The 27092-nt window shown below is 40.1% G+C and overlaps 3 protein-coding genes and 1 long non-coding RNA gene across 18 annotated transcripts in view; 1 reads left to right on the top strand and 3 right to left on the bottom strand.

Annotated features, from left to right (window-relative positions):
* asap1a (ArfGAP with SH3 domain, ankyrin repeat and PH domain 1a) overlaps nucleotides 1-866 on the bottom strand; it is a 51688-nt gene extending 50822 nt beyond the window's left edge. For 2 of the 5 annotated variants that reach the window (XM_026206281.1, XM_026206282.1), the window contains exons 1-2: nucleotides 655-866; nucleotides 130-222 (exon numbers count right to left, since the gene is read on the bottom strand). In XM_026206281.1, coding sequence (XP_026062066.1) covers nucleotides 130-188 — 59 coding nt within the window. In that variant the 5' untranslated portion in view covers nucleotides 189-222; nucleotides 655-866. The remainder of the gene's footprint in view (nucleotides 1-129; nucleotides 223-654) is intronic. The other 3 variants (XM_026206277.1, XM_026206279.1, XM_026206278.1) reach the window with 2 other exon arrangements.
* An 896-nt stretch (nucleotides 867-1762) lies between these two features.
* Nucleotides 1763-19129, bottom strand: LOC113045693 (nucleolar transcription factor 1-like). 6 transcript variants are annotated; one of them, XM_026206272.1, is made up of 20 exons: nucleotides 18459-19129; nucleotides 9743-9849; nucleotides 9431-9612; nucleotides 9164-9247; nucleotides 8886-9041; nucleotides 8224-8288; nucleotides 8013-8133; nucleotides 7785-7895; nucleotides 7564-7691; nucleotides 7134-7275; nucleotides 6520-6561; nucleotides 6278-6391; nucleotides 6011-6166; nucleotides 5765-5893; nucleotides 5200-5285; nucleotides 4912-5101; nucleotides 3953-4000; nucleotides 3419-3550; nucleotides 3118-3234; nucleotides 1763-2447 (listed from the first exon to the last, which is right to left on the bottom strand). In XM_026206272.1, exons 2-20 carry the CDS (start codon nucleotides 9798-9800, stop codon nucleotides 2346-2348), a joined length of 2163 nt encoding a protein of 720 aa, XP_026062057.1. In that variant the 5' UTR covers nucleotides 9801-9849; nucleotides 18459-19129; the 3' UTR covers nucleotides 1763-2345. The 6 variants fall into 6 exon arrangements, with proteins under 6 accessions (XP_026062057.1, XP_026062060.1, XP_026062061.1 ...); XM_026206275.1 differs by lacking the exon at nucleotides 18459-19129 and adding an exon at nucleotides 18017-18389 and having other exon boundaries at nucleotides 3485-3550; XM_026206276.1 differs by lacking the exon at nucleotides 18459-19129 and adding an exon at nucleotides 18017-18389 and having other exon boundaries at nucleotides 3118-3231; nucleotides 3485-3550.
* LOC113045695 (uncharacterized) lies at nucleotides 10540-17694 on the top strand. Its single transcript, XR_003276017.1, has 2 exons — nucleotides 10540-10755; nucleotides 16506-17694. It is a non-coding gene; the product is annotated as an uncharacterized LOC113045695 (long non-coding RNA).
* A 1171-nt stretch (nucleotides 19130-20300) lies between the features above and the next one.
* Nucleotides 20301-27092, bottom strand: part of slc4a2a (solute carrier family 4 member 2a) — a 28231-nt gene continuing 21439 nt past the window's right edge. For all 6 annotated transcript variants that reach the window (XM_026206267.1, XM_026206265.1, XM_026206264.1 and 3 more), the window contains 11 exons: nucleotides 26805-27021; nucleotides 26507-26710; nucleotides 26258-26406; nucleotides 25720-25914; nucleotides 25354-25566; nucleotides 25136-25225; nucleotides 24032-24198; nucleotides 23682-23935; nucleotides 22951-23120; nucleotides 22638-22811; nucleotides 20301-21883 (listed from right to left, as the gene is read on the bottom strand). In XM_026206267.1, coding sequence (XP_026062052.1) covers nucleotides 21803-21883; nucleotides 22638-22811; nucleotides 22951-23120; nucleotides 23682-23935; nucleotides 24032-24198; nucleotides 25136-25225; nucleotides 25354-25566; nucleotides 25720-25914; nucleotides 26258-26406; nucleotides 26507-26710; nucleotides 26805-27021 — 1914 coding nt within the window. In that variant the 3' untranslated portion in view covers nucleotides 20301-21802. The remainder of the gene's footprint in view (nucleotides 21884-22637; nucleotides 22812-22950; nucleotides 23121-23681; nucleotides 23936-24031; nucleotides 24199-25135; nucleotides 25226-25353; nucleotides 25567-25719; nucleotides 25915-26257; nucleotides 26407-26506; nucleotides 26711-26804; nucleotides 27022-27092) is intronic.

The following is a 27092-nucleotide window of genomic DNA, read 5'->3' as shown; positions in this document are numbered from 1 at the left end:
AGTTCAGACTGATGTGCAAATCTAGAAGCAGAATAAACTCACTGGAAACACATATGATGTGCAGATGGAATATTTAGTGGTATAATGCATGAAAGAAGAGCAGAGCATTTTTTTTTTTTTTTTACTTACCGGCTCCATAAAGAATCCCTGGATGAAAAACTTGATAAACGCGAAGATGAGGACCTCATGGCTCTGTAGTCACGTCAATAGAACAACCTTGAGCTAAGACAATAAAAATATATAATAATAATAATAAAAAGTTATTATCAGAGTGGAACTAGATAATAAAGTCAATACATTAGTTCTCTATTGGGAAATTTCGAGTTTAAGCTAGTTGCTGGTTTCTAGCTGTTTAGGGCCATCAACAAAAATCAGCGTCTTAAAATGGTTCATCTTTTGGAAACATATTAATTGGTCAGTCAGCTGCTTGCAATCTTAAACTAGCTACCATGTTCCAAAACATCCTCACGTTTAAAGCTTGATTTTCTAAAGAAGTAAACACGTCAATAATTAAGTGTGATTCTCATCTTTCCTAGGAAAAACACAATCCATAGAAAAAGTGCGCCTTTCCTGAAGTTTCTATTTGCTGCTGACATCACATTATCTAAAACAAATTTTGCCACTCGAGGAAAATAACCACGCCTTATAACTTACCGAGACAGCTGCGGTTTCACACCGTATTAATAGATTCAAAAGTAATTGCAAAGTAAACTGTGCACAAAGCTCCGTGTTTCCAAGCGGCATCATATTCACTGCATCGTGCTGAACCCAGCGCGCGGACATTACGGGCTGAAATCACATGCCGCTACAGTTACAATGAGCTGGAATGCGCGCATTGATCTGCTCCATCTGGAGCTGCTGGACAGGAAGCGAAAATCAAGCATGTGAGCCGGAGGGGGCCGGAGGAGGGAATCCTGCACAGGACCACAACTAATGGCAGGAACTGGGAACGCTTAACTTTAAAATGGAAATCTGACACCGTTGGCGAAATGAACGCGTTGTGCAGTATTAAATTCAGCTTTACTTACAGAATTGACAGTATCGCTCTTTGAGAAAACCTTGCTGATTTTCCTTATCTCTTAAGTAATGCGCATCAATTAATTAAGGTCATCAAAAGCACAAAAATAGAGGTGTTACACGCTAAGAACAGAGATTTAATACAAGTTTTATTTTTTTATTTCATTTAATAGTTTCAACGTATTTGGAAACAACTGTGACTACCGACTGCATGTAAAATTAAGTTAAATGATGCATTAGTAAATTTGTTGATTTTTTGCGAATGTTTTTAAATTAATTTTAAAAAAGATCATATCAGCATCTTCCATCTTGAGACATAAAAAGATTTTATTTAAAACTTTATATATTTTTCTATAAATATTTATGGGAACATGATAAATACACGAAGACATTACAATCATATTTTATATACATAATAATAAAAATATATACAAGGATTCATTGTTTTTATCATTATTATTATTATTATTATTATTATCCTTTTATTATCAATCATGGAATTTATTATTATAATTAAATGAATGAAATCCAACAACTTTATACTGAGGGTCCCTCAGCTGGTTGAAAGTCCGGATCTGGATCTGTAAAGCTTGGAAATCACTGCATTGGTCTGTCATATTATTTATAACAACATACTTAATAATCTGGCACATTGGAAAACCCTCCAATTCAAATACTAACAATCCCTTTGCAAAACAGTATGTGAATATCACTTTTCACAAGTATATGAAAATACACAATCGAGTACAAGAGGGGAAAAGTGCATTTATTATAGAGGATCTGCAACAGAATGATCCAAACAAGACTTGAGCAGCTCTTATAGCCCTCAGAGCCCCAGCAACTAAGTGAGGCAAACAAATATAAACAGGAGAACAGGAGAATTCATCTCCTTCATTTCAAAGTCTCTCATCCCTAACATCCACCTCTGAGCAACCCTGATACTTTCGTAACTTATAAAAGCTCAACCGGCTTAAATGAACAAATTATTTCCAAGTTAAAATAAAAAGAACAAAACAACACAGATTTTAATAACACACCTATATAAAGGCAATAAAATTGATGCTATTGCCACACGTGTAACACAGCTCCTTTAAAAAAAACAAACAAAAAAAAAACAGTTGTCCGATTGACTTCAAGTCGCATGACACATGGACATGGGTGACGGGAGAGCTGCTGGCCCCCATCCTGTTTTTTTCCCTGTAAAGACAAGGAGCCAGATTACTGCATGCTGTGAGCTCACAGCTACTGGACCTCCTCCCTGTTTTCCAGGAGGGGTGTTGCTAGGGGGTGTGTCCGGCACAACCCCCTCTAAGAGGGGGTGGGACAGGTTAGTCTGAATCAGAGTCAATACTATCTTCTGATGATGAGCTGCTGGAACCGTCCGATTGGTCATCATCATCATTGTCGTCATCATCATCGTCATCTTCATTCTAAGTCAACATTAGAAAATAATTAATGCCTGTGCCAATAACAAATCAGATTTTCTAGAATTTAAAGGAACACTCCACATTTTTTGTTTTTTTAAATAGGCTAATTTTCGAACTCCCCTAGAGTTACACAGTTGGGTTTTACTGTTTTTGAATCCATTCAGCCGATCTCTGGGTCTGGCGGTAGCACTTTTAGCTTAGCATAGATCATTAAATCTGATTAGACCGTTAGCATATTGCTTAAAAATGACCAAAGAGTTTCTATATTTTTCCTACTTAAAACTTGACTCTTTTCAGGTGCTGCATAATATCACTGAACCTGCTGCACCCAGGGTATGGCATCATTTCCTTGATTCTTACACTGGAATGAGAGTATAGTTCCTAGCCATATCGCCCAAGAAATTCGCAACTTTTCATTTTCCGTCAGTCTTGGTACATGATGTAACCAAAGAAGAGTAAACTTTTAAAAAAGAAAAATATAGAAACTCTTTGGTCATTTTTGAGAGAGATGCTAACGGTCTAATCAGATTTAATGATCTATGCTAAGCTAAGTTAAAAGTGCTACTGTCAGACCCAGAGATCAGCTGAATGGATTCAAAAACAGTTAAAACTCAACTGTTTAATTCTACTTTCAAAAAAAGTGGAGTGTTCCTCTAACCAAAGCAAAATTAACCTCATCATCTTCGTCATCATCATCACTATCAGTGCTGCCAGATGACTCATCATCTTCATCCTCCGAATCTGACGTATCTGTTTTCTCATCATCTTCATCTGAGTCCGACGTGTCCTGCTGGAAACCAAGAGTCACACATCTCTCAAACTCTCTTTATATGTGCATATCACTGTATTTGCGCGCACACACACATCATCCGCAAAATCAATTAGTGAAATTTTAAATGATGTAACATTGTAAGGCACTTCATAAAGAGTCCACAGCCTGTGTGGGTGAGTTGCCCAGAGAGAGCGGGCGTTACCTTGGCCCGGTACGCCATGGAACGCTTGCCCCCCCCAGGACCCACCGTCGCGGCTCTGGCACCTACCGCCTTCCCCTTGGTGACTTGGACTTTCGCCGCGGGACCTCGTGCTTTTGTAGTGCTTCGCCGTTTCTGTGAGGGCAGAGTGAGGGCAGGGTGGGGATGCAAGGACAGAGCGGCACAGGGGAAAAAAAAAACACATTCAAGCTTAAGCAATGATTAGTAGCCCCACTGTAAGCCCTAAGAACATTATTCATTCAAATCATGTTAGTTTGAGCCAAGAGATGTGATTCTAAATAGGGAGAAAGTAAATAATGAAGCCACACGTGATGGCAAGGAGAGAAAGAGCTTTTACAAGCAAAGGTCAAACAACTAAATGAACTAAGGTGCCTCATCTTGCCATGCAGTGCAGGGGTATCGATATAGAGAAGAGTAAATCACAATCTCAGCTATATGAATGCCTGTGTGAGACGTAATGCTAATAGTCAGAGCTTTAAGCGCAAATTACAGCCCCAAAAATGAGCAATTACTTACCGTAGATGAGAACTCTTTATATACCGCACGCTCCTGAGGGGATAGTGACTAGGAAAACAAGAAAAAAGAGACAGGGAAATACGTTACTGCAAATCTCAAAACTCATATTGCTCACAATTTTTTTTTTAAATAAGGTCATTGAGAGACGAAAGTTTCCATGAAAAAGGAAAATCTTTTTAAAATGTGCCAATTTCTCAAAAGTTTATTATGAAAATGTATTGCACTGTAACCATCAAGTAAAAATTTAAATTTTTTCCCTTGATTACATCTTAGTCCGACTATTAAAAACAAAAACAAACATACGTATATTATTTTTGCTGATTCATACTATATGACATTTTATACGATCTGAGCAGCTAGCTTTGTTAAAAAAAAAAAAAAAAAACGTAGTGAAGCTTGTTAAAATAAAAAAATAAAAATAAAAGCTTAATTAAAAAAAAAAGGTAACTTTATGGTATCCTTGTTACACGTTAAATGTGCTTACTATTACATTAACAATAAATTATGCATAATTATATGCAAGTAACCCTAAGCCAAACCCTAATCCTAATCATATAGTAAGTACATGTAGTTAATTAATATTACTCTGTACTTAAATGTATAATTACACTGTAACAAGGACATCTTAACATAAAGTGTAACCTAAAAAATTACGCAGGGTCAGAAAGCTCTCAGATTTCATCAAAAATATGTTAATTCGTGTTCTAAAGATGAATGAACGTCTTACAGGTTTAGAATGACATGAGGGTGAGTAATTAATGACAGAATTTTCCTTTTTGATGAACTATCCCTTTAAGTGATTGCATGCATGCATTTTAATATATGTTTTCATTACATGTTCATGAACAATATATGTTTTTTAATGTATTTTTGAATAAACAGGACAATAAATAAGCACTCAATAATAAACAAAAAGACTATTTGATTTGTAGAACTGAAAGATTCAACAAAATTCCTACCTTTACCCAAGCGTCAAGCTCGGCTTTGTACTCTAGTTGTTGCTCCTCCACCTGTTTTTTATACTTGTCCTTCTGGATCTGACTAAGCTTGTGCCATCTCTTGCCGATCTCCACCATGCGCTCCTTCAGGCTGAAGTGATTCAGCTCACCGTTAGTTAGCAGTTCCTGAGAGAACATTTGATACCCGCTCCTAAGGTTGGACAGGAGAAGACAAAGTAGCATTGAAACAGACGAAATAGTATTTTTTAAGTCTCTCAGAAAACAACAAGCTAAAAAAGTTACACTCACACTGGTGGCTTCTTAGGCTCGCCATCGAATTTAGGTTTTCTTTGTCCCTGTCCAGACAGAACTGTCCTCATTTCTAACAGCTCTCTCTGCAGGATGGAAAAAAACGAAACATGAGCAAAGAGACTATTTCTGACTATACTGTTCCTATTCAACCTGAACTCAAACACAAGACAGCTGACATTCTCATGAAAACAAATGAGCAGGCTAATAAACCAAAAACTACGTATGTTTACATTGCAAAAAGATATAGAATCGACCGTTACAGCACATCAAGACGTCAGATTAATGAGAATATGCAAGAATAAGTGACAGAACACTGAAATGAAGACATTTAAGCATCACTGATGCAATGTCGGCAAGTCAGACTCATTAAATATAAGTACAAATTCCACCAACTTCTGCTAGAAACAGCACAGACTTAGCATATACACACTGAGACACAAGTGCATCCATTGCAGACCCCTCCACCTTTACTCCGGGGAGGAGCAAAGTTAGGGGTGACCAACATTTTGACATTTCTTCAGCACAGGTGAGAAGACAGTGGTCAAAATGTCTGGTCACTGACCACGGTCCGGTACTGAACCTCGTATCGCTTCTGGTCCTCTGCAGCCTTCTTGATCCAAGGAATCTTCTCCTTCTTTTCCATGGCCTTCCAAGCGGCATCCATCGCATTCTGTGCTTTCTTCCGGTCATTCTGTGAAGAAAACAGCTTAAGGTTATTGTTTCTAGATGAACAAATCTTTCTTTAGCATTCTGTGATTCTTTAGGGGTCTCTTTGTTTTATCTAAAAAATCCTTAATGATGCTCTTACTCTGTATTTAGCCAGATAGTCTCCTATCACACTCTGCTGCCACATTTCCTCTGGAGTCTTCGGCGTTTCAGGAAGCCGTGTTTTCTTCTTACTGTCTCGTTTCTCTTTCGAAAGCCCTTGTACACACTGATCCAGCTCAGTGTCACGACACCGTTCCTACAGCACAACAAGAAGAGAAAAACTGCTTCTCATTCTGATTCAGATAACATACCACCAGAGCATAACAGCATGCAAGTACATCCACAAGGGCACCTTGCACATGCCCACCTTCACAGATGGGGATTTGGCCCTTAGGGGGCTGCCTGCACCCGCTATATTCAGCTTGGTGCCTCCCATCTTCTCCTCTCCCAACACACGCTCCCTCTCCTCTTCTGGGAGACTCTGCAGAGAGACGGAGATTAAGGCAAAGTATCAAAATAAGCCAAGCTTCCCTTTAAAAGCAGGATCAGGAATTCAACTGTAACAACTGTTTAAATCAAATGAATTGAAATGAAGTGCTTTGTACCTACCTCAAGAAACCTCTGAATGTCAATCTCGTACTGTTTCTTTCTCTGATGAGAAAGATGAACATGTTATTTTTAGTGTTGTTGATGTCAAAACTGCGTTATTGAGAACTGTAATAATAACAATTTTAATAATTATTATTATAACCCTGCTGATTAACTGAAGTGTTTAGCTTCCACTTTAGTCAGTTACAAAATCAGTTGATAGTTTTGTCATTGAACAGTGAACAACTTCTAGTATAATTCTGATTAAAAATGCAATGTTTTTTTAATCTTTATCTTTATTACACCGATGACTGGAGTAATGGATGTTACAGTTATGAATTACATTTGAAAATGTATTAAACTAGAAAGTTATTTTGAACTGTAATAATATTATACTTTTTTTTTTCACTGTGTTTTTGCTCAAATGCAGCCTTGGTGGGCATAAGAGACTTAACAACATTTTGAATTGTGAATGAACACATATGCATGTATCATACTGGCCGTCGACCACGGAGCATCCTACAAATCAGGGTCAGCCATTACTGGCCAACCACAGAAACATTTCCAGATTACAATTATTGAGCAGCATTTTATTTTTGGTTTAAACAAATCAAGAGTGGGCTGTTCTGTCAGACCTGTTCGCATCGTTTCTGGAACATATCCTTCTCTTTCTGGGTCATCATCTTCCATTGCTTACTGCACAGCACCATTCGCTCCGTACTTGGCACGTCCTTCATGTTTACCATTAGTTCAGCACAGTACAGAGAATAGCCATTTCTGCAGAACATAGCAATAAAAATATACATGAAATTAATACATCTATATATATATATATATATATATGATATATATAATGAATCGATTATATCTCAAACACTGCAAATATATAGACAAGAACCATTAGTGGATCTCAAAAAGGTCACCAACATTCTATTTCTATTCTAAGAGCAGTATATCTTGGTATGAACAAGACTTTGGTAAGATATGACTGCATATGCCGTGCAAAACAACTAAATTAAGGGATTCCAGAGAAAACCAAATTCTTCGAAGTGGTTTGAAACATACGGTGGTGGTTTTGTTGGCCGGCCATCAAACTTGTCCTTGAGCTGCCGTTCAGCCTTGGTCAGGACAGATTTGACGTGTTCCTCAGAGTTTGCATCCGGATGAGCTTCAACATACGCTCTCATGCTGTCCTGTATGAGAAAGCAATATTTCACAATGTCCTTTATCCCTCTTATCAACAAAGACTTCAACACTTTTGCTACTGTGAAAACACAAAGTCATACCTCATATTGTTTCTGCAGCTCTAGAGCTTTGCTGATCCATTTTAGCCTCTTTTTGTCTGATAATTGGGACCACTGTTTACGTAATGCTTCCTTCAGCTCCTTCTGGGTTACCTACAGGCACCAGACATGGAAAAGCGAGTGTAGGTCTTTCCACAACCAGTTCAATCTGATGAGATGCTCTCAAAAATAAGAAAAATTATTAACAAACTAAAATTATACTGAGACTACCTCTGGGTGAACTTTCATGTAGGTCTTCTTCTCATGGTTGTACCACAGCTGCTGAGGGGTCTTGGGCTTCTCTGGAAGGTCTGACTTCTTTCTCTCCTCTATTAAATCTGGGTGGTCTTCCCTAAAAACAATAAAATCCTCTCACTGATCACCAATAAAAAAAGACTGACATGTGTTAGGTGTTTTTGTGCAGAGGAACGTGAACACTTACTTGAATCTAGCCATGTTCTTTTCAAAAGCCTCTTTCTCTCTCTGGAACTCTTGAATGTACTTGAGCTGACGAAAGCAATAGTGCAAATTTACAAGCAAAACAGATGACCTTCAAACCTAATATTTGCAAGCACTTAAAGAGAAACATGACTCAAAACTATGGAAATAATGACATTTTACTTATACCAGCACTTTACGTATAGTAAAGTTTTTAAAATGAACATCAATAATTTAAAAGTTAATTAAAATGTATAAGAGAAATTATATATCTTAGGTTACCATACCTGGTACAATATTTACCATTGGTAATCATAATTTTGCCATTTAAATTGTCCTATTGTGGGACAAATGAATACTGAAGTAAAAATATTTTCAATTAATGTGAGATGTAAAGTGTTATTTTACTATTATGTATATACTATTATACGTTCATATTTTCAATTACATTTTATATTTTGATCTTAATCAAGTTGATATTTCAATTATTATGATTATTTTTTAAAGACTTTTAGTAAACTAAACTCCAACAACAACACTCAGCTGCATTCATACTAGAAACAAGCAAGCAAAATACAATCTTAAAGTTTAAAATACACACTTCACACGCTGAAGGACAAGTAAAACTTCCCAAAGGTTTCATGTCAACTACCCAAAAAAACTAACCTTTTTCTTTTCAGGAAGCTCTTTATATTTTTTGGACAAAATCTTGGTGAGATCCAAGTTGCTCATCTCGGGATGGATTTTTGCATACTTGGCCCGCTTCTCCATAAAGAAGCGAAAATAGGGAGTGAGGGCTTTCTTTGGGAAGTCTGGATGTGTCTAAAACAGAAATAAACACATAAACTCTGAAAATAACCTTTTATCTTACATCTCACATCAGGCTAAAACAACAAATTAAGAAAAAGAGAGAATGTTAAATATTGACATCTTATCAATCTCACCTTTAATTTTTTCCCCTTGTAAGGGTTCTTCACGTGCTCAGTAGCATCAACAATCAGTTCTGTCATCGTTCTGTATTTACGCACCTAGGGTGGGAAAATCATTACACATCAAGGCAAATAGTAATTTTAACATTCTGTTTATTATTAAGCTGGCTAAAATAATCTTTACATGGACAATTTTATGAAAGTGTCTTTAACATAAACACTTATTACAGTTATTTGGAAAACAGAAACATTATTGCTTTAGCTCATTGGAATTTGGCTCACCTCAGTGGAAACTTTCTGCCATTTCTGCTTGCACATGTCTCCAGTGAATCCCCCAAACCCCACCTTCTCCCAGTCAAAATGAGACTCTGTGGTTTTATACTTCATTGTGTCTCCATCAGGGAGCAGACTGCGTATCCTCTCCAGCAGTGTCAGACAGTCCTCTTTGCTCCATGTATCTGCAACTAATAAAAACAATGCACACTGACACATTAAGCATGCTGAATTGCTAAAAACCAGAGGGTGTGTTTATGCTGAATATAACTGCAATGTGTCTGTGTGACTTTACCCATCATGGACAACATGCAAATGTACCTGACTCGCTCTTGATTCGTCCTGTCTGGGTGCCAGACACACTGGTGCTGCCATTCATGATGACAGAATTCACCAAGCTCCACCTTGACACTTCCCTGGCCACGTAGCTTCATAAAGAAAACAAGACAATTCAAAGTGAGGCTGTAAATATGAGCTACTGGCTGAACAAGGCAAACCTTTTCAACATTTATCCATTTAAACGAATATCAATTTCAGTTACTAGCACTTTTTTAATTACTAGTATTTCAAAGGGTGACATTCATTAAATACTAGTGCTTATTCATTTACTACTAGTCACTATGCCAATGTCTATTAAGAGTCATTTATTATATATTATTACATATTTATGAGATATTAGTACATATTCCTTTAACTATTACTAATAGAAGAGAATCTTGATAGTAGCATTTGTTTTTTGTTTTTGTTTGTTTTTAATTTATTAAAGAATAAGCAGCATTACAACCAACTGAATTGTTACTAGTAAATTGTAATAGGCATAATCAACAACTGAAATATATGCTAGATGGAAAAGAATAGTTGATATACTGAGAGAGGGAGGGAGAAAGAGAGAGAGAGAAAGTGTAATATTTTACCGGTAACAATGGAATAGTTATTTGTCATATTGAGTGGCTAATAGCAAAGGGATAAGTAAAAGTATTTAATTTAAGGTACTACTAAGTGTACTGATACTATCATACTAATATTTATCATAGAAACACTAGTATCTAAAAAAAAAAATACAGGTTCTACTGAAATAAAATACATTTACAATAAAAATAAATAAATTAATTAAAAGAACACAATTAACATAAACAGATGCTAGTTAAATGTTTTAAGGAATAAATATATTGCCATAACACAGGGGAATATAGATTCAATTTTGTGAATGGTCGTCTAATTGTGACGTAATTAATCAATGTTCCGGATGTCATCAGAAGAAGACGTGCCCATGCTCCGCCTCTGGACCACCGCGACGCGAACGCGTCATCACGCACCAGCAGCGGCGGCGAACGGTGAGAAACAATAGGTTACTTGCGTAACCCCGGTTCTCTGATAGCATTAAGTGAGGTGTCTCACTATGGGATACGCCCCTTCCGCGTATTCCTCAGAAGCCCAATACCATTACGCCAGCCCCAATTGGCTGGCAGTCATGACGTTGCGTCAGGGAATGGCTCCCTCCTCTTGGTATAAAACGAGCGACGCAACGTCATTACGACATTCAAAACAAGCATACCTCTTCCTCGCTTCACACAGCAAGGAGGGTGATCTGGTGAGACACCTCACTTAATGCTATCAGAGAACCGGGGTTACGCAAGTAACCTATTGTTCTCTTTCAAGCATACGTTTCGGTGTCTCACTATGGGATATCCTAACTCCCGTATTGCCAGATAGCCTGTCTCGAAGTCTCCTGCCACCCAAAAACACTAATATAGGGCTGGTCAACACTTAAGATCCAACGCTCAAAACGGCATGTGCAAACGTTTGAGCTGTAACATCCAGTTTATAGAACCTCGCAAATGTGTGCGGTGAGGACCAACTCGCCGCTTCACAGATATCTTGTAACGTGACCCCCTTAAAGAGGGCCCATGTCGTTGACATTCCTCTTGTTGAATGAGCACGTAAACCAGACGGAGGCGTAAGACCCTTACTGGAATATGCAAGAGAAATTGCCTCCACTATCCAGTGGGATAAACGCTGTTTAGTAATCGGCTTCCCCGTACGCGGCTTCGCCCAAGACACAAACAGCTGATCACTCTCTCTGAACACTTTAGTCCTCTCAGTGTAAATGCGCAGAGCACGCACCGGACACAACGTATTCAGCCTTTGCTGTTCTGCTGAAGCAAAAGGCGGTGGGTTAAAGGCTCTTAACTTGAGAGGAACAATAGAATTGACCACTTTGGGCATAAAAACAGGATTAGGTTTCAAAAGCACCCCTGCGTCCCCTGGCATAAATTGCGTACACGCTGAATTCACAGAAAGTGCGTGAATTTCACTTACGCGCTTCGCTGAAGCCAAAGCTAACAGCAGCGCCGTCTTAAACGACAATAATTTCAGGTCAGCTTTGTCCAATGGCTCAAATGGAGACACAGAAAACGCATCAAGCACCAGAACCAAATCCCATGACGGAGAGATCGGTTTCGAAACTGGCAAAGCGCGACGCGCACCCTTCATAAACCGGCATACCAAAGGGTGCTGCCCCACAGTTTTGTTATCAAAACCTACATGACAGGCAGATATTGCGGCAAGAAACACCTTTACTGTTGAGAATGCCTTACCCTGATCTATCATATCCTGCAGAAACGATAGGATAACTGCCACTGAACACTGAAAAGGGATTACGTGTCTAGCCGCGCACCAACGCTCAAACACGCCCCATTTACATTCGTAGAGTGACCGAGTGGACAGGGCCCTGGAATTCTGTATGGTTCTGATGACACTGTCTGGCAGACCAGCTGCATTCATATTTAGCCATTCACTGGCCAGGCCCACAGTGCCAGGCGTTCTGGATGAGGATGAAATATCTCCCCCCCCGCCTGTGACAGCAGATCCCTGCGCAGTGGCAGGGACCACGGCTCTGCGTAAAGCATATGTATGATCTCCGCCAGCCAAAATTTCCCCGGCCACCGCGGAGCCACCAGTATCATTCTCAGCCCCTCCTCCCTCACTCTGTGAAGGGCTGGAGATATCAACGCAATCGGTGGGAACGCGTACAGGAGAACGCGAGGCCACTCGTGCGCTAGTGCGTCTATTCCTAGAGGCGCGCTCTGATCCTTCAGAGAGAAGAACAGAGGGCACTGAGCATTGTCCTGTGACGCGAACAGATCCACTGTCGCTCTGCCGAAAATGCTCCAAATTTGGCCAACCACTTCCGTGTTCAGCTTCCACTCTCCATAAAGGGGATTTCCCCTGGACAGCATATCCGCACCCCGGTTCATTATGCCTTGTACGTGTGTAGCTCTCAGGGATAAAAGACTGGCATTGCTCCACAAAATCAGTTTGCGTGCCAACATGTGTAAAGGGAGTGATCTGAGACCTCCCTGTCTGTTTATGTATGCCACAACTGTAGTGTTGTCCGTTCTCACGAGAACATGATGTCCTTTCAGAAAAGGAAGAAAATGCTTCAACGTCAGAAAGACGGCCAGCATTTCCAAGTAGTTTATGTGACAGTGGCTCAGATGGGGACCCCATCTCCCGTTCACTGCCCTGCCCTCGTGAATGCCCCCCCAACCGGACAACGACGCGTCCGTCGTTATGACCTTCCTGGTCTGGACAACGCCCATCGGTGCCCCTTGTACCAGAAAGCACGGGCGCCGCCAGTGACGCAGTGCCAAGACTGCGGCGGACGTCACTCTCACTCTCCTCCGGGAGTGCCGTAACGGGTCTAGTCTCAGAGAAGCTACCCAGCGTTGAAACTCTCTCATAAATAGTCTGCCTAAGGGAATGACTATTAGAGCTGAGGCCATCAGACCTAATAGTCTGAGGCAGATGCGAAAAGAAACATTGTTCCCCTTCCGAAATTCGGCCAGGCATTTCGTAAATTTTATTACTCTCCCCTCTGACAGTCGCGCTCTGAATGTCACTGAGTCCAGTAACAACCCCAGATACGTTATTGACTGTCTGGGAACTAAAACACTCTTTTCGGTGTTTAATTTTAATCCCAGTTTCTGTAGATGTACTAGGAGCATGGCTGTGTGATCTCTCGCTTTGTGCTCTGATTGAGCCGTCACCAGCCAGTCGTCTATGTAAGTAGCGAGACGAATGCCTTTTTCCCTGAGCGGAGCTAGGGCCGCTTCTGTACATTTCACAAATACCCTCGGACTGAGAGATAAGCCGAAGGGAAGGACTAGATATTCGTATGCCACGCCAAGGAATGCAAACCTCAGAAATTTCCTGTGGGGTGGATATATTTTTATGTGAAAATATGCATCTTTCAGGTCGATTGATGTAAACCAATCGCCTGGGCGCACCAGTTTCAGAAGTGTAGAATGGGTGAGCATTCTGAACTTGTACTTCCTTAGGTATTTGTTCAGTGTGCGAAGATCTAATATGGGGCGGAGAGCTCGAGTCCCTTTTTTCGGGACTAGGAAGTATCTCGAGTAAAACCCATTGTGACTTTCCTCGGGTGGGACCACTCTTATTGCCTTTTTGTTCAGCAGTGAGGTAATCTCTTCCTGAAGAACATGTACTAATGCTCCCCGCACCTGAGAATAAATGATTCCCTTGAACTGCGGGGGAGAAGTTGCAAACTGCAGTCTGTAACCGTTTTGTACTGTTCTCAGCACCCAACGAGACTGCGTGCATTCTCGCCAATAGTTTATTTGCAGCGTTCCGGCGCCATCGTATGGCCGAGTTGAAAACGGGTTTGTGGTCTGTACTGCGCATGCGCGAACACTTATCGCTTGGACAGAGTTTATGTGGCTCACCACCTTCAGCGGAGCGATGACTCCACGAGGTGGTGTTACGCTGTGTTCTGACAAAGTGTTTTGCAACATTTTTTGGGGCATTATGTTTTGCAACATTTGTGGGGGAAACAGTGAAAACTTTATTGAACTTTGAGCATGTAAAGTGCTTGTGACTAGTGGGTGGGTGTACACCACTGCATCGTCTCTCGTTCTCTTCACTGCTCTGCATCCCCTGGACCAACTTGGCTCTGGTTTCCCCACAGAACATCTGTAAACAACTGAACTCGTTTTCCGTTGAACGCTGAACAACTGAGGGTCGGGGACAAGTGAACGGGGGGGCTGTGAGCCCCCTTCCCTCAGGAAGACCCCCTCAAACGGCCTTTTTCTTCCTCCTCATCACCTGGGTAGGGTGAGGGGCCGGCTGGACCGTCTGAGCTGTCGCGGGCGGATAATTTTTTCTGGGCCAGGCGGGTTTCTGCTCTGGTGCGCCGCTCTGAACCGTTGTTGCATTCACACGCGGTCTCTGTCGCCTAGGAATGCGAAAGCTGGGGGGTGGGCGAGCTGTAGCCTGCGCAAACGTCTGCCGAGGAGGTGGTGGGGGCGCGGTTTGCGTCTTTCTGGGCATGCAGAGCTGCAAGGCCTCATCATCCCTTTTCTTCTCCTCGCATCTCTTCTGCATCCGTGTCAGCGCTGAACCGAAAATGCCTTCTGCGACGACCGGTGCATCTAAGATGGCTTCCTTTTCTCTGTCGGAGAGATTCGCCAAATTAAGCCAGCGTCCTCTCTCCTGAATGACCATTGTGGCCATGGCCTTGCCCGCAGCCTGAACGGCACATCTCTGAAGACGGAGCGAGAGATCTGTGACAACACAGATTTCTTCCCACTGTGTCTGACTTGGCGTGGCAGACACCTCGTCTTGTAGCTCCGCCTGGTATGCGGTGAGCAGAGAGATGGCGTTCATGGCCCGGACTGAGAGGGCGACTGCTTTGTAAGCGCGCTCCGTCATGCTTGACTGGAAGCGGTCCGCTTTTGATGGCAACGTTGGGTTTGCAGCCGCCGTACGCCTTGGATGCAGATGCGCTGCAACTAAAGGCTCCATGGGGGGCATGCGAAGAAGGCCTTGCTTCTCCATACCCTCCACGTCGAGCGCAGATCCCCCTTGCACGGGCATTTTACTAGTAAAAGGGTTGTCCTTCCAGGTGACAGAAACCTCTTCCAGAAGCTCTGGAAAGACTGGAAGGAGTTGTCTCGCTGCCCGTTTAGCTCTCGGCAGCCTCTTCCCCTCATAACGCGACTTTGCAGTCTCAGCTATTACGGTCGGCCACGGAATATTGAGTTTCTCTGCAGCGCGTTTGCACACGTCTTGCAGATCCACACTAAGAAGCGGAGAGGATGGTGCCCCGCCCGCCTCCTCCGTGGATCCCGCCGTAGCGAGGGATTGTGCCGATTGCGCAGGGGGGAGAAAAGGGGAATCCTCGAAATCTTCCTCCTCTTCAGAGAGAAGGAAATCCGATTGCCCCTCTTCCTCAAACTCAAACGCGCCCTCCTCCTCCTCCTCGTCCGTGCTGAGGACACCGGCCAGAGGGGCGCATACATCCAGTTGTTCACCCCACGATAGGGTTGCCGTGGTGGGCAGCTCTACAGGAATAGGTACCTGAGGGGCGGAAACCGGAGCGGGACTAGCTGACATGAGGGGATCATGGCCAGACAAGCTAGCTTGGCGTGCTAACCTGCGACGGAGGCTCTTCATGGTGAAACGCGCGCAGTGCTCACAGGATCCGGGACTATCGACCGCCATTTGAGCATGTTTCAGCCCAAGACATGCAGAGCAGACCTGGTGTGTGTCTTTGCATGAGATCTTGTTCCCGCATGAGCAAAGCCGCGGTTCTCCCTCGCTAGCTACGTTAGTCTGCATTGCTGCAGCCATAGTTGCGGTACTGAATGACCCTAACAATGAGCTGGAATGCCGATTGAGGGGTAGGCGAAAGCGGCGTGGTGGCCAACAGATCGACTATAAGCACAGTACCAGAATGATAAGCCAGCAACCAGCGTGGAGACCAGTTGATGGCTATCAGATTTAGGAAGGCTTCTGGTGTGAAGCGAGAAGAGGTTTTTGAATGTCGTAATGACGTTGCGTCGCTCGTTTTATACCAAGAGGAGGGAGCCATTCCCTGACGCAACGTCATGACTGCCAGCCAATTGGGGCTGGCGTAATGGTATTGGGCTTCTGAGGAATACGCGGAAGGGGCGTATCCCATAGTGAGACACCGAAACGTATGCTTGAAAGAGAACCATGACAATGATGCCCTAAACGCTCATTTCCAACGCCTATCCATGATCAAACCTTGAATTTCTTCTAGGTTCACCAATAACGATCGGCAAAGCAAAGCATCGAGGAAAGGACCGACAACTATCGGGGCTTCACGAAATGATTTGAGGATGCGAGAGAAACGCACGCACACGGTGTCGGGGGTCATCTTGGCACGGAATGGCAGGAAAGACTTTCCTTTGGGATTATGTAAGCACGAGCAGCGAGATGTGAGGACGAGCACGACCCTCACTAAAGTGCATCAGTGTCCCGGAAGCCTCGGTGTCTCCTCCCGTTCTCCGCGAGCGCTCTCTATTTACACGCTGCCAGTGCGGCACATTCATAGGCGAGTAACGTTACTTCATCATATGCATAAAAATATTACCGTCATTTAATTTTTTTTATCCGTATGACACTATAACACATACTGTTTTCTTTTTAAAGAATAAACTGATTGTATTACTAAAAAACTAGAAATAATTTATAAGTGATAACATCTCATCTAATTTGTGTATATTTCATATTTCATAAATGCGAGCATTTTTTTAAGTTCGGGATCCGGAATTATGTTAAGCAAAGACTCGTATGTATATGTTTGTATACTTTGCCAGCATCACAATATGTACTGTACTGTATGTTGTGGTGTGTCATGTCATGTAGCGCGCGACATCATCGGGAAGTGTCACCCGCGTCCTTCACGAGCTGCGGCGTCGCTGCGCGCCCGCACGAGGCGCCGGTTTCACGGTTACAGTGCCCGCGCGCAAGGGCAACCGAACCAAAAGAGCTAAAAACTAGGAAAATCTATTTTTCTGCAATATTCGAGACCCTCTGGTAACAGTAAACCATTATTGGGCTTTTTATGTTCAAGTGGTCTTAGACTAAGCTAATCACTTCTGACAGAAAGTATGGCATAAAGTAAACTGTCAAAAATGCATAGTGCTTTATTAAAATTAATGTCAGTAACAAGTCTCCGCATGTTTACTTTAATAATTCGTGTGAAAGCCACTCTAAGCGATTAAATACATTAGTGTATAATACGTTTCTTGTAACGCACCGACCGTTAGTCTGTTTCCAAGCCCGGTAATGGCGTCTTTATTCCGGCAGGAGTCACCACGCAGCTTCCGCTGGCACGAATGCCTCAGCTAGCGAGCAAGCTACTGGCGAATGTACGAGGAATATCGCTTACGCCGATTAAATTTGTGAAGTGATGTCTTAATATATACGTATCAATACCTCCTTGCTGACAATTCAAGCGTGGATGCATGCACATTTAGATTTTTTGCAGGGATTGTGACATTATAAAAAAAACGCATTATTTCGCTAAAAATTATTTTGTCGTGAATATAAATGCTTAAATGTTTAATTCTGATCACATATTCAGACTTAGTACAATAATATTATGTTTTGGTGTATCAGAATCCCGAACAGAGCTATGAGCGGCCGCTTGTACCTTCCCTCGCCCCAGAGCCCTCACTGCAGAGCCGCCATGAATGTTACAAAGACTCGGGGACGAGCAAATAGAAAAACGATCTAAACGGGCTCAAAAATCATCAAATCACTTACCTTTTTCAATAATACGTCGCGGATGTGCTTATTAACTAGCGACGTGTTCGTGTTAAATGGTTTTATTGTATTTAAGTATCTGTTTTTTAGCCGTAAACCCCGGGGAGTCAGGTCGAAACGAATCCGACAAAAGGAGCGTCTGGTTCGGTATGAAACTCCGCCCAGCGCCGCAGGGGGAGGAACTCCGAGGGAAAACATGCGAAAAAAAAGGCGGAGGCTAAAACTTAAAAATAATACTTATTTTTAACATTCTGGTACATTTCTGATTGATATTGATAAAATGTTTATTCATTTTGCAACATTTTAAAGAGCTACTTTTGTAAAGCCTTAAACTCACCTTAACCGAAGAAGCAAATTACCGTGCATGCATCTAACGATAATAAACTGCGTTAATAATAGTTTATAATTGCTAGAGAGTTCTCTTTTATGACTGAGCATTTACCAGGACAAAAATATCTACTGGTTCCCATGCAAAAGTGCAGGACTCTTTGCCAACCCTGCAAGGACTTCCAAGTGCTAAACCGATTAGTTTGGGTGCCCACGTTCATCCTGCTGCCGCGGAAACACACACGGCCTCCGCGCTCCAAAAACATCGCCTCTGCAGCCCAAAATCCATCGGTTCTAATGGGTGTTGAGTTGATCTCCATTTGACGTTGCACTGATGTGTTGGCAGAGGCGATGTAGAATGACGGCTGCTTGTGCTTAAAGTTCCCATGGCTTGAATTGAGCGTAAAGATCACAGTCAGGCATCGTTTCCTCTCAGCCCGAGTAAAAGTGCCATTGACTGTATCTCGCCCTCATGCTCTCTGATTGTACACAATCGTCACGAGATTTCTTTACATGAAACTGACCAATGGCACGAGGAAAGGAGGAGACAGCTGTGACTGACTCAACCCCCTCAGACTGACCAGGCCTGGGAGAGATGCTTCATACAAACCACTGCAAGTGTACCACTGATGAGCATTTATTAAGGCAGCATTTTGTCATATATATTGAGCTGGATGCTTCATGAATAGTGAGCATTAGTGGTGTGTGATAATTTCTCTCAAGATTATGGTCAAGGAAAACCATTATACAAGATACATATACATTTATTAAGTCATGTTGAGCTTCTTAAGTATTTCACCAGCTAGAAAATGTTCTTATTTAAAATAAAACTCGCTTGATTTATATTTTGAGCGTGTATTGTTCTTTTGGGTCAGTTCTTTTTGTTAGGTGTATTTTGTAACTGGTTTCTTGTAACTGTCCAGAGTCTTACTGGTTTAAAACTAAATGCTAAAATCAAACGAAACATGTATGCCTGTAGGAAAATTATGAAAAGTGACTTTAATATTTGAAATTCAGTTTATCTAAACTGTTTGTTAAGGTCTAATTGGCAAATCTTTTCCACTCCTTATGGAAGATAAATATGTGGGAGGTCAGTTTTGAGTCATTATGACCCAATAGTTTCATATATTTCCAAAGAAGATATTTTGAAGAATGTTGGTAACCCAGCAATTGACAAGCACTGATTTCCATTCAGCATGGGAAAAATCAATGGAAGTCAGGGGCTACTGTTTGGTTATCAAAATTCCTCAAAATATCTTCTTTTGTGCTCAACAGGAGAAATAAACTCATACAGGCTTAGAACAATTTGAGGGTGATTTAATGTTGACATAATTTTTATTTTTGAATGAACAATCCTTTTAACTTGTCTTTTTCTTTTACTTCCCCAGAAGAACATATTTATTATTTGACAAGATTACAGCCATAAATGAGGCATATGTGCAATAATGAATGTTTTGGAAGTTCATGAGTTATGAGGAATGGCCATGAGATGGCAGCAGATGTGCATTAACAAAGCGACCGGGCCTTCATTAATGTAGATCACTGCATATGGATTATAACCTCTGTTCATTTCATAACTAGCTCATGGTGTTTATTATTGTCAGTTTGTCCTGTCCTTGTAAAATATGCCATCATAGTGCAGAGAACATAATTAGTGCACTAGTTAGAGGATATGTGAAAAGGATTTCCTCTGAAAGTAAAATATATCCACCGGTGACTAATATATCTGGTAGTTTTTAAAAACGGAGAATAACTTTAAATATTGTATATATTTGTAATATTATAAATATTTGAAAATATTGTAGTGGCATTGCCATCTAACACCATACTCCTCTAACAATACAAGTCAGTATGACAAAACATTACAGTATGTCAGTAAGATACACCGGTACAATTTTGTTATTGATTTGACTTGTATGTGTACGACTATGATTGTAATAAATGAAAACAAAATGTCTAGAGTTATATCAGTTTTATTATTTTATTAGGTTTGGGCCTGTACTCTAAACATTTACAAAGCTAAAACAATGACCATTGTCACAATCGATATTTTACAGTAATGTGTTAATAATCACAAAAATCTATTGTTGAAGAGCTCTTTTTTTTCATACCTGCTAAGGTCACTTTTTTCAACTTTGTGAAGCAACATAATATCTGAAAAAAGGCACTACTGCAATATGAGATCGTAATGAACAGTTTTTTGCAGGGGGAAAATACACATTCTGACAGTACGCACACACAACAGATTAAATAACATCTTAAATGTAGTCCCTTCTTTATAAAAATAATTTGTTTGCAAGATCATCTTTTTGATTGGAATGTACATGAGACACATTTAAGAAAATTGATTACAGCATTATACCAAATCTACTCCTGTTTGGTATTTTTTTTTTTTTGTGCTTTAACAAATTTCATAGATTCTGTTCCCTTAAAAGACAAATATTCACCTATGAAGCTTGTTAATAAAAATAAATGGTAGTGCATTAAACGATCAAACCATTTCATGTGCTCTGTGATATTTTAATCAACATTATCATAATAGATTGCGTAAAACTTCACCTTTTGATCTCCATAAAACAATTTTTAAATTACTTTTCTCTCAGACAAACAAGGTGAATCAAATGCACTATAATCCAATGACTGTATATTTATGTATTATATACAATTAACACTACTTATATGATTCTCTTAGTGTTCATGTTATATAAACACACAGGCCTCTTTGGTGCTCTGGTGAGAAAAATAGTTTCCAAACAGCTATGCATCAATTTTCAAAAGAACATATTGTTATATATATATATATATATCCTTCTTCCAGATAAACTGGTGACTGCAAACAGTTTTTTGTTGCTATAGGCAATATTATATATATATATATATGTGTGTGTGTGTGTGTGTGTGTGTGTGTGTGTTGTTGTTGTTGAATACAGCATACATCTCTGTTTAATTATAACTAATTATTTAAGTATTATTTTAATTTAGCTACAAAAATATCAATCATATATAATTTGCATGAATCTCATCTGTACAGTTATTCATTTTTAGGAGTACATTGTATGTCACATTGCAATGAAATAAAATGAACTGAAAAGGCTTCATTTCAAATTGACCTTAAAGTGCTTCCTGTATCATTTTGAGCTGACTGGATATTATAAATTCATTTAACCCTCCAAAACACACACATCAGTAAGATAACATTTCAACTCTGATAAATAAACAGAAAAAAGAAAAAACATTGTACAGTTGACACTAGTTGCTAAAGTGACATCGAGCAACTTCTTAAAATTTTTACATATGTATAAATATAATGTTTAAATAATTTAAGCAAAAACAAAACGGGGAAAACAAAATGGAGATTAAAACTGATTAATGAAAAAAAAAAACAGGGCAGTACATCTGGACATCTCTGACTGAAAAGAGAGTCAGGCCAGCCCAGGTAGAGACAGGTGAGGAATGAGGTCATACTGGCATTTGCATCTCTGTATATTCGTCTTGGCCTTCTTTGTCATCCAATGACGGCTCTGCATCATCTGCATCAAGCTGTCACAAAGACAAGACCAACAACATTAAAGTCAAACAGCTAAATAGGATTTAACATTTAATGTTTTTCCTGTGTTACTGTACATTGCAAAACCCTTTTCCATTATTTTTCAAACAATATAGCCAAAATATAAATGTAAATATATATGTAGAAATATAAAAAATACACAGTTGAGGTCTGCAAAATGTTAATTATTTTACCAAAATAAGAGGGTTCATACAAAATGCATGTTACTGTTTATTTAGTACTGACCTGAATAAAATATTTCACATAAAAGATGTTTATATATAAAATAATAATTTCATTTATAAAAATGAAACTCCTTTCAAAAGTTTACATCCCTATAATTCTTAACACTGTGTTGTTAACTGAATGATCCACAGCTGTTTTGTTGTTGTTGTTGTTTAGTGATAGTTGTTCACGAGTTGTTCTTGATTGTCCTGAACTGTTAAACTGCCTGCTGTTCTTCAGAAAAACCCTTCAGACACCACAAATTGTCTGGTTTTCCAGTATATTTATGTATTTGAACCCTTTCCAACAATTACTGTATGATTTTGAGATCCATCTTTTCAAACAGGACAACTGAGGGACTCATATGTAACCTTTTGACCTCAACTGTATTTTATTCTTTAATCTCACTATAAATGTACACAACTGCATAAGATATAACTAAACATGTAAAAAAAATTAAAAACAATGTCAGTACATCCACAAATCAATTTCCCTATCAACAAAAAGAAAAGAAACACTCACACATTGTATCTCACGTTGGGTAAATATTCGGGACAGCAGGAACCTTCTGAATGGCACAGTGAGGACCAGAACAAACGGGAAGGCTAACGAGGCCGAGGTCGACATTACAGCCCACAGCACAGCCAGACACACCAGCTGCAAACATGTGAACAGGTGCATGCGTAGAGTACGCACCTGAAATAGACACGTCAAGGGTTAAAGCACAGCTAAATCCGAAGAGACCATTTGAGAATGGCGTTCCAGACATACTGTCATCTTATTATTGATTTAAGACTGGTGAGTGTTGTGCTTGGCTGAGCTCTCGATGACAAACCTTGCGGACATAAGTGTGATCAGGATGGTACTTCGGTGGCATAAATAGCAGCATCATGCGTTCAGTTAGCTGGATCCCATTGAGAGACATCACTCCCATATAGAGGAATATACCAAACAACACAGCGATAGGAACCTGCCGCAAAACATCTCCAATCACAATAGACAGACCTTTGGAGGAAAAGAGAGTTTGTTCAAAACAACAAATGTAAAGCAATTATATCTAATAACTCAACAAGCCTTTCACTGAGGGTAACATGTTAGAATTTATTTAGGGATGCAATGATACTAAAATGAACAATGAGCCAATAATTATTTTTATGTTACAGCTAATAACCAATATTTTGAATACTATTTTGAATGAAAAATAAAACATTACAAATAGGGTTGCCAGGTTTTCGCAACAATACCATCCAAATTGCGTTTCGAGGGTAAAAATTTTACTTAATACAATTTGTTTTTTCTAAAGTTAAAATTTAACATGTTCAATTATTTAAATGATTATTATTACTATAAAGTATTATAAGGTAAATTATTGTTAATAAGTATTATTTTTTGTTATCAAAGTATTCAAATGCAAGCATTAGATAATGGCAAGGTAATGGGAGAAACAGGTGCATACAAATAAAAATCTAATATCACTTTATATATTTCCAATATTGTCTATATTGGCTGCTAAACACTGTGGTGCAGATATAGGCCTACTGTAGACGATCAAATTAAGCCACTCACCTACTAGAAGAGCCACTAGAAATCCTGTTACTCTCTGCTCTTTCACTTCCTGAATGCGTGGTTTGTCCCCAGGTGCAACAGCTTTGCTCATCACTGTGAGGCTATTTGCATGAGTTACAGAACGAACCGTAGCACCAGTCAACCACGGCAGCCCAAAGAGCGCTGAAATGCCTCCCATAACCACGATGATCAGCAGGTCCAAGTGAAACCCTGAACCCTTAACCAGCATCCTGTCCTTCTTGCTCACAATAAGACTGTAAAGGAAAACTGAATCAATATAAATCCAGGAATAATATAATGGAGGTTATATAGGCATGGTCAGAGCAAGTTAGTGAATGGCTGTGACTCACGTGGTGATTTGAGTCTCCATGAAAATGAGGATGTAGACGAGCAGGGCAGGTAGAATGCTGGCAACCATCATCCAAATGGGGAACTGGCCATCAGAGCCCAGTGGGTGTATTAACCAACCACGCTTGTCCGGGCTGGTCACAGAGAAGCCATCAGGCACACTTAGTTTCTATAAGGGGAGGAAAGAAGATAGATCAACTAATAACCCTTAAGGTATAGTCACATAATCATTAGACAAATATCACAGACAACTGAAGCACAGCTCACAAAGAAGTCACTTTCAAACCAAGCTTCTTAATGTTGGTCAGCAAAGTAAATCTGCATGACCAAATTCAACGTGAAATCTTTCCCCCTCACACAAAATACACAGTTATGTGGATTCTTTTTGAAATGACTGGATACCATCTACAAAACGTTTACAGAAATGGAAATGTGACCACCCTTTTACAGAAAAGTACTGAGATGGTACTTTATAAAAATGAAGTGAATCCTTATAAAAGCATTGAAATGTATTGAAATAATTTTTCACAATTTTGGAATGTGAATTTATTGAGAAAATGTAGGAAATAACATAGAAAAAGACAAAAAGAACAACTTTTATAATTATAATTTTATATTTGGTCTTAAAGGGATAGTTCACCAAAAATGAAAATTCTGTCTTCGTTTTTATAGTATTTTTCCCCCATACTATAAAAGTCAATGTCTACAATCACTTGTTTGGTTACCAGCATTCTTCAGAATATCTTCTCTTGTGCTCAACAGAAGAAAAAGTCTAACAGGTTTGGAAAAGCTTGAGGGTGAATAAATGACAGAATTTTCATTTTGTGAACTATCCTTTTAATTAATTATTATTATTAATTATTATTATTTTTTTAATTATTGAACTGTTTTATGCATTTTCCTCCCATTTTCAGTTCCAATAATTTCCTCTAAAGCACTTAAAAAATGTCACACGTCTAAAAAACAGTTCGACTTAAGTAATTGTGAAATCATCATTCTATGCACCAATAAATTTGGGTGTTTGAGTGGAAAATGCTAAGAGTAAACCAGTTCATAAATGATAGATTATACATGAATCAAATGATATAAACTTCTTCATGTCTCACCTGTGTGTAAGTGTCCTTAATGCCATAGTCCAACAGAACCATGGTGGAGATTGCAATAGGAACTCCAAAATCTCCAATAGCCCTTCGGAGCTGAAGCAAAAGACAATATCACTATGGTCAATGCCACTTTATCACCCAAAGATATTTGACCCTGTCATTAAAAACTTGTCCTATATGTTTATCTATACATCATTGTGTAAGCTGGGACAATGGCTTACCGTGCCAGGGAAAAAAGCACTGTTCTTGAATTTACGCAGATAGAAGGCAATGAAGAAGGTGCCGCCCGTGAGCACCAGGGAGAGGAGAGCTGTGTTTGGCTGGTTTAGGGTTTGAGAGGCATCTGGAGACCTGCCGTCACTTGTGGGTGTTGATAAAGCAGTGTCATTTTCTTCTCGCCCACTGCAGCTTCTTAGAGGATGATCCATGAAGATCTGCACAGTGTACAAGATACACCACTAATTAAAATGTGGGGTGTTTAAGCTTTTTCTATTTAATTAATGAATACTTTTATTCAGCAAAGATGAGCTTTTGATGAACATAAATATAACAATTCTAAGAATAAACAACAAAAAACATCTCAATACTTTGCCCAGCTTGAAGAAGGTCTCGTAGATGAAGATGAGTGAGATAAGGATGGAGAAGATCTCTTGGGTGAAGCGGGACACAAATCGCACCAGGAAGCTCCCTTCAAAGGCCACCGTGAGAACTACAATGATGATCAACCAGATTCCAATCCACAGACGTCCTGTCAGAAACTCGATTTCATTGGACCTACAGAACTGCAAACACATTGATTCATATTCAGTTTTCCTGCTATATTATTCCAGTGAAATTTTTCACATTTGAGCAAATTCACGAAACAGTTGTGCCACTTTTGCACGCAAAAGTTCAGTCTTCTTCACTAACCCAGGTTCTAAATGCATTGCAGTAGCACAGAAAGGTATTTGAATTTACTATATACTGTGATTTTCAGTCCAAAGACGCCTTTATATTCAAATTATGCTCAAAATAGAATGTGCTTTATTCCTAAAAAATCATTTGAATGCATTTTGTAAATTAAAACAACTACACTATTTGCAGGCACAATTGTAGTATTTTTATCCATTTATCAGAAATACTAACTGAATAGAAGGACTCTTCAAACACTAGAAGGGGTCCAGAGAAGCCCACCACCAGCAGAGGTTGAGCCCCAAGCAGACAGAACAACATTCCCTGCACGGCAGTGGAAATAATCAGCTCTGACACACCTATCAAACCATCGGTCTTTTCACCTGGGGAGGAGAGAAAGGATTTCATTAGGCAAAAGTTCCTTGTTTTAGATGCATCATTATAACAGTGGCTTATATAGTCAAAAGTAGAGCTCTGACTAACCTAATAGTCCTCCAAAGGTGATGGCAGGAGAAAGGGCAGCAAAGTAAATGAATATGACTGTGGCCATGCATTGAGGACTTAGGGCATCTTTAAAATCACTGATGTATTTGGGGTAGCGGCGTCGTGCATCTCGGATAACCCCACCAAACAGCCGACCCGTCCTCCGAAGAGGATCGTCTTCAGGTTTCACAGGAGGTTGAAGGGCTGAGAAAATTAAGAACGAATTAAAAAATTAATTCAATATAATTATTTTGGATAAACAGTTAACTGATTCTGTATATGAGCGAGAGCCTTGTACCGGTGTCCTCGGGGCTCTTGGGTTCCTTGGCCTGTAGTTTGACCTCTTGTTCATGTCTCTTGTGCAGCATCTCTTTTTGGAAGCGAGCGATAGAATGCAGCAGCTCATCTCCTCCAACCTCAGATGGAGGAAGCACAATACTGCAGTCCAGGAAACTGTTGATGGCTGTCAGCAGGTCCTGCCGCTCATCTGCCAAATACGCCGCTTCATGGAAGTGCTGGAAGAGAGGTTTGAAATGCTGTTTATACTTCTGGCAACGCGGCAAAACAAATGCATCAAGATATGTTT

Source organism: Carassius auratus, chromosome 27 (genome assembly GCF_003368295.1).
Source record: "Carassius auratus strain Wakin chromosome 27, ASM336829v1, whole genome shotgun sequence".
NCBI classification, from domain to species: domain Eukaryota; kingdom Metazoa; phylum Chordata; class Actinopteri; order Cypriniformes; family Cyprinidae; genus Carassius; species Carassius auratus.
This window is presented reverse-complemented; position numbering and strand designations above follow the sequence as displayed.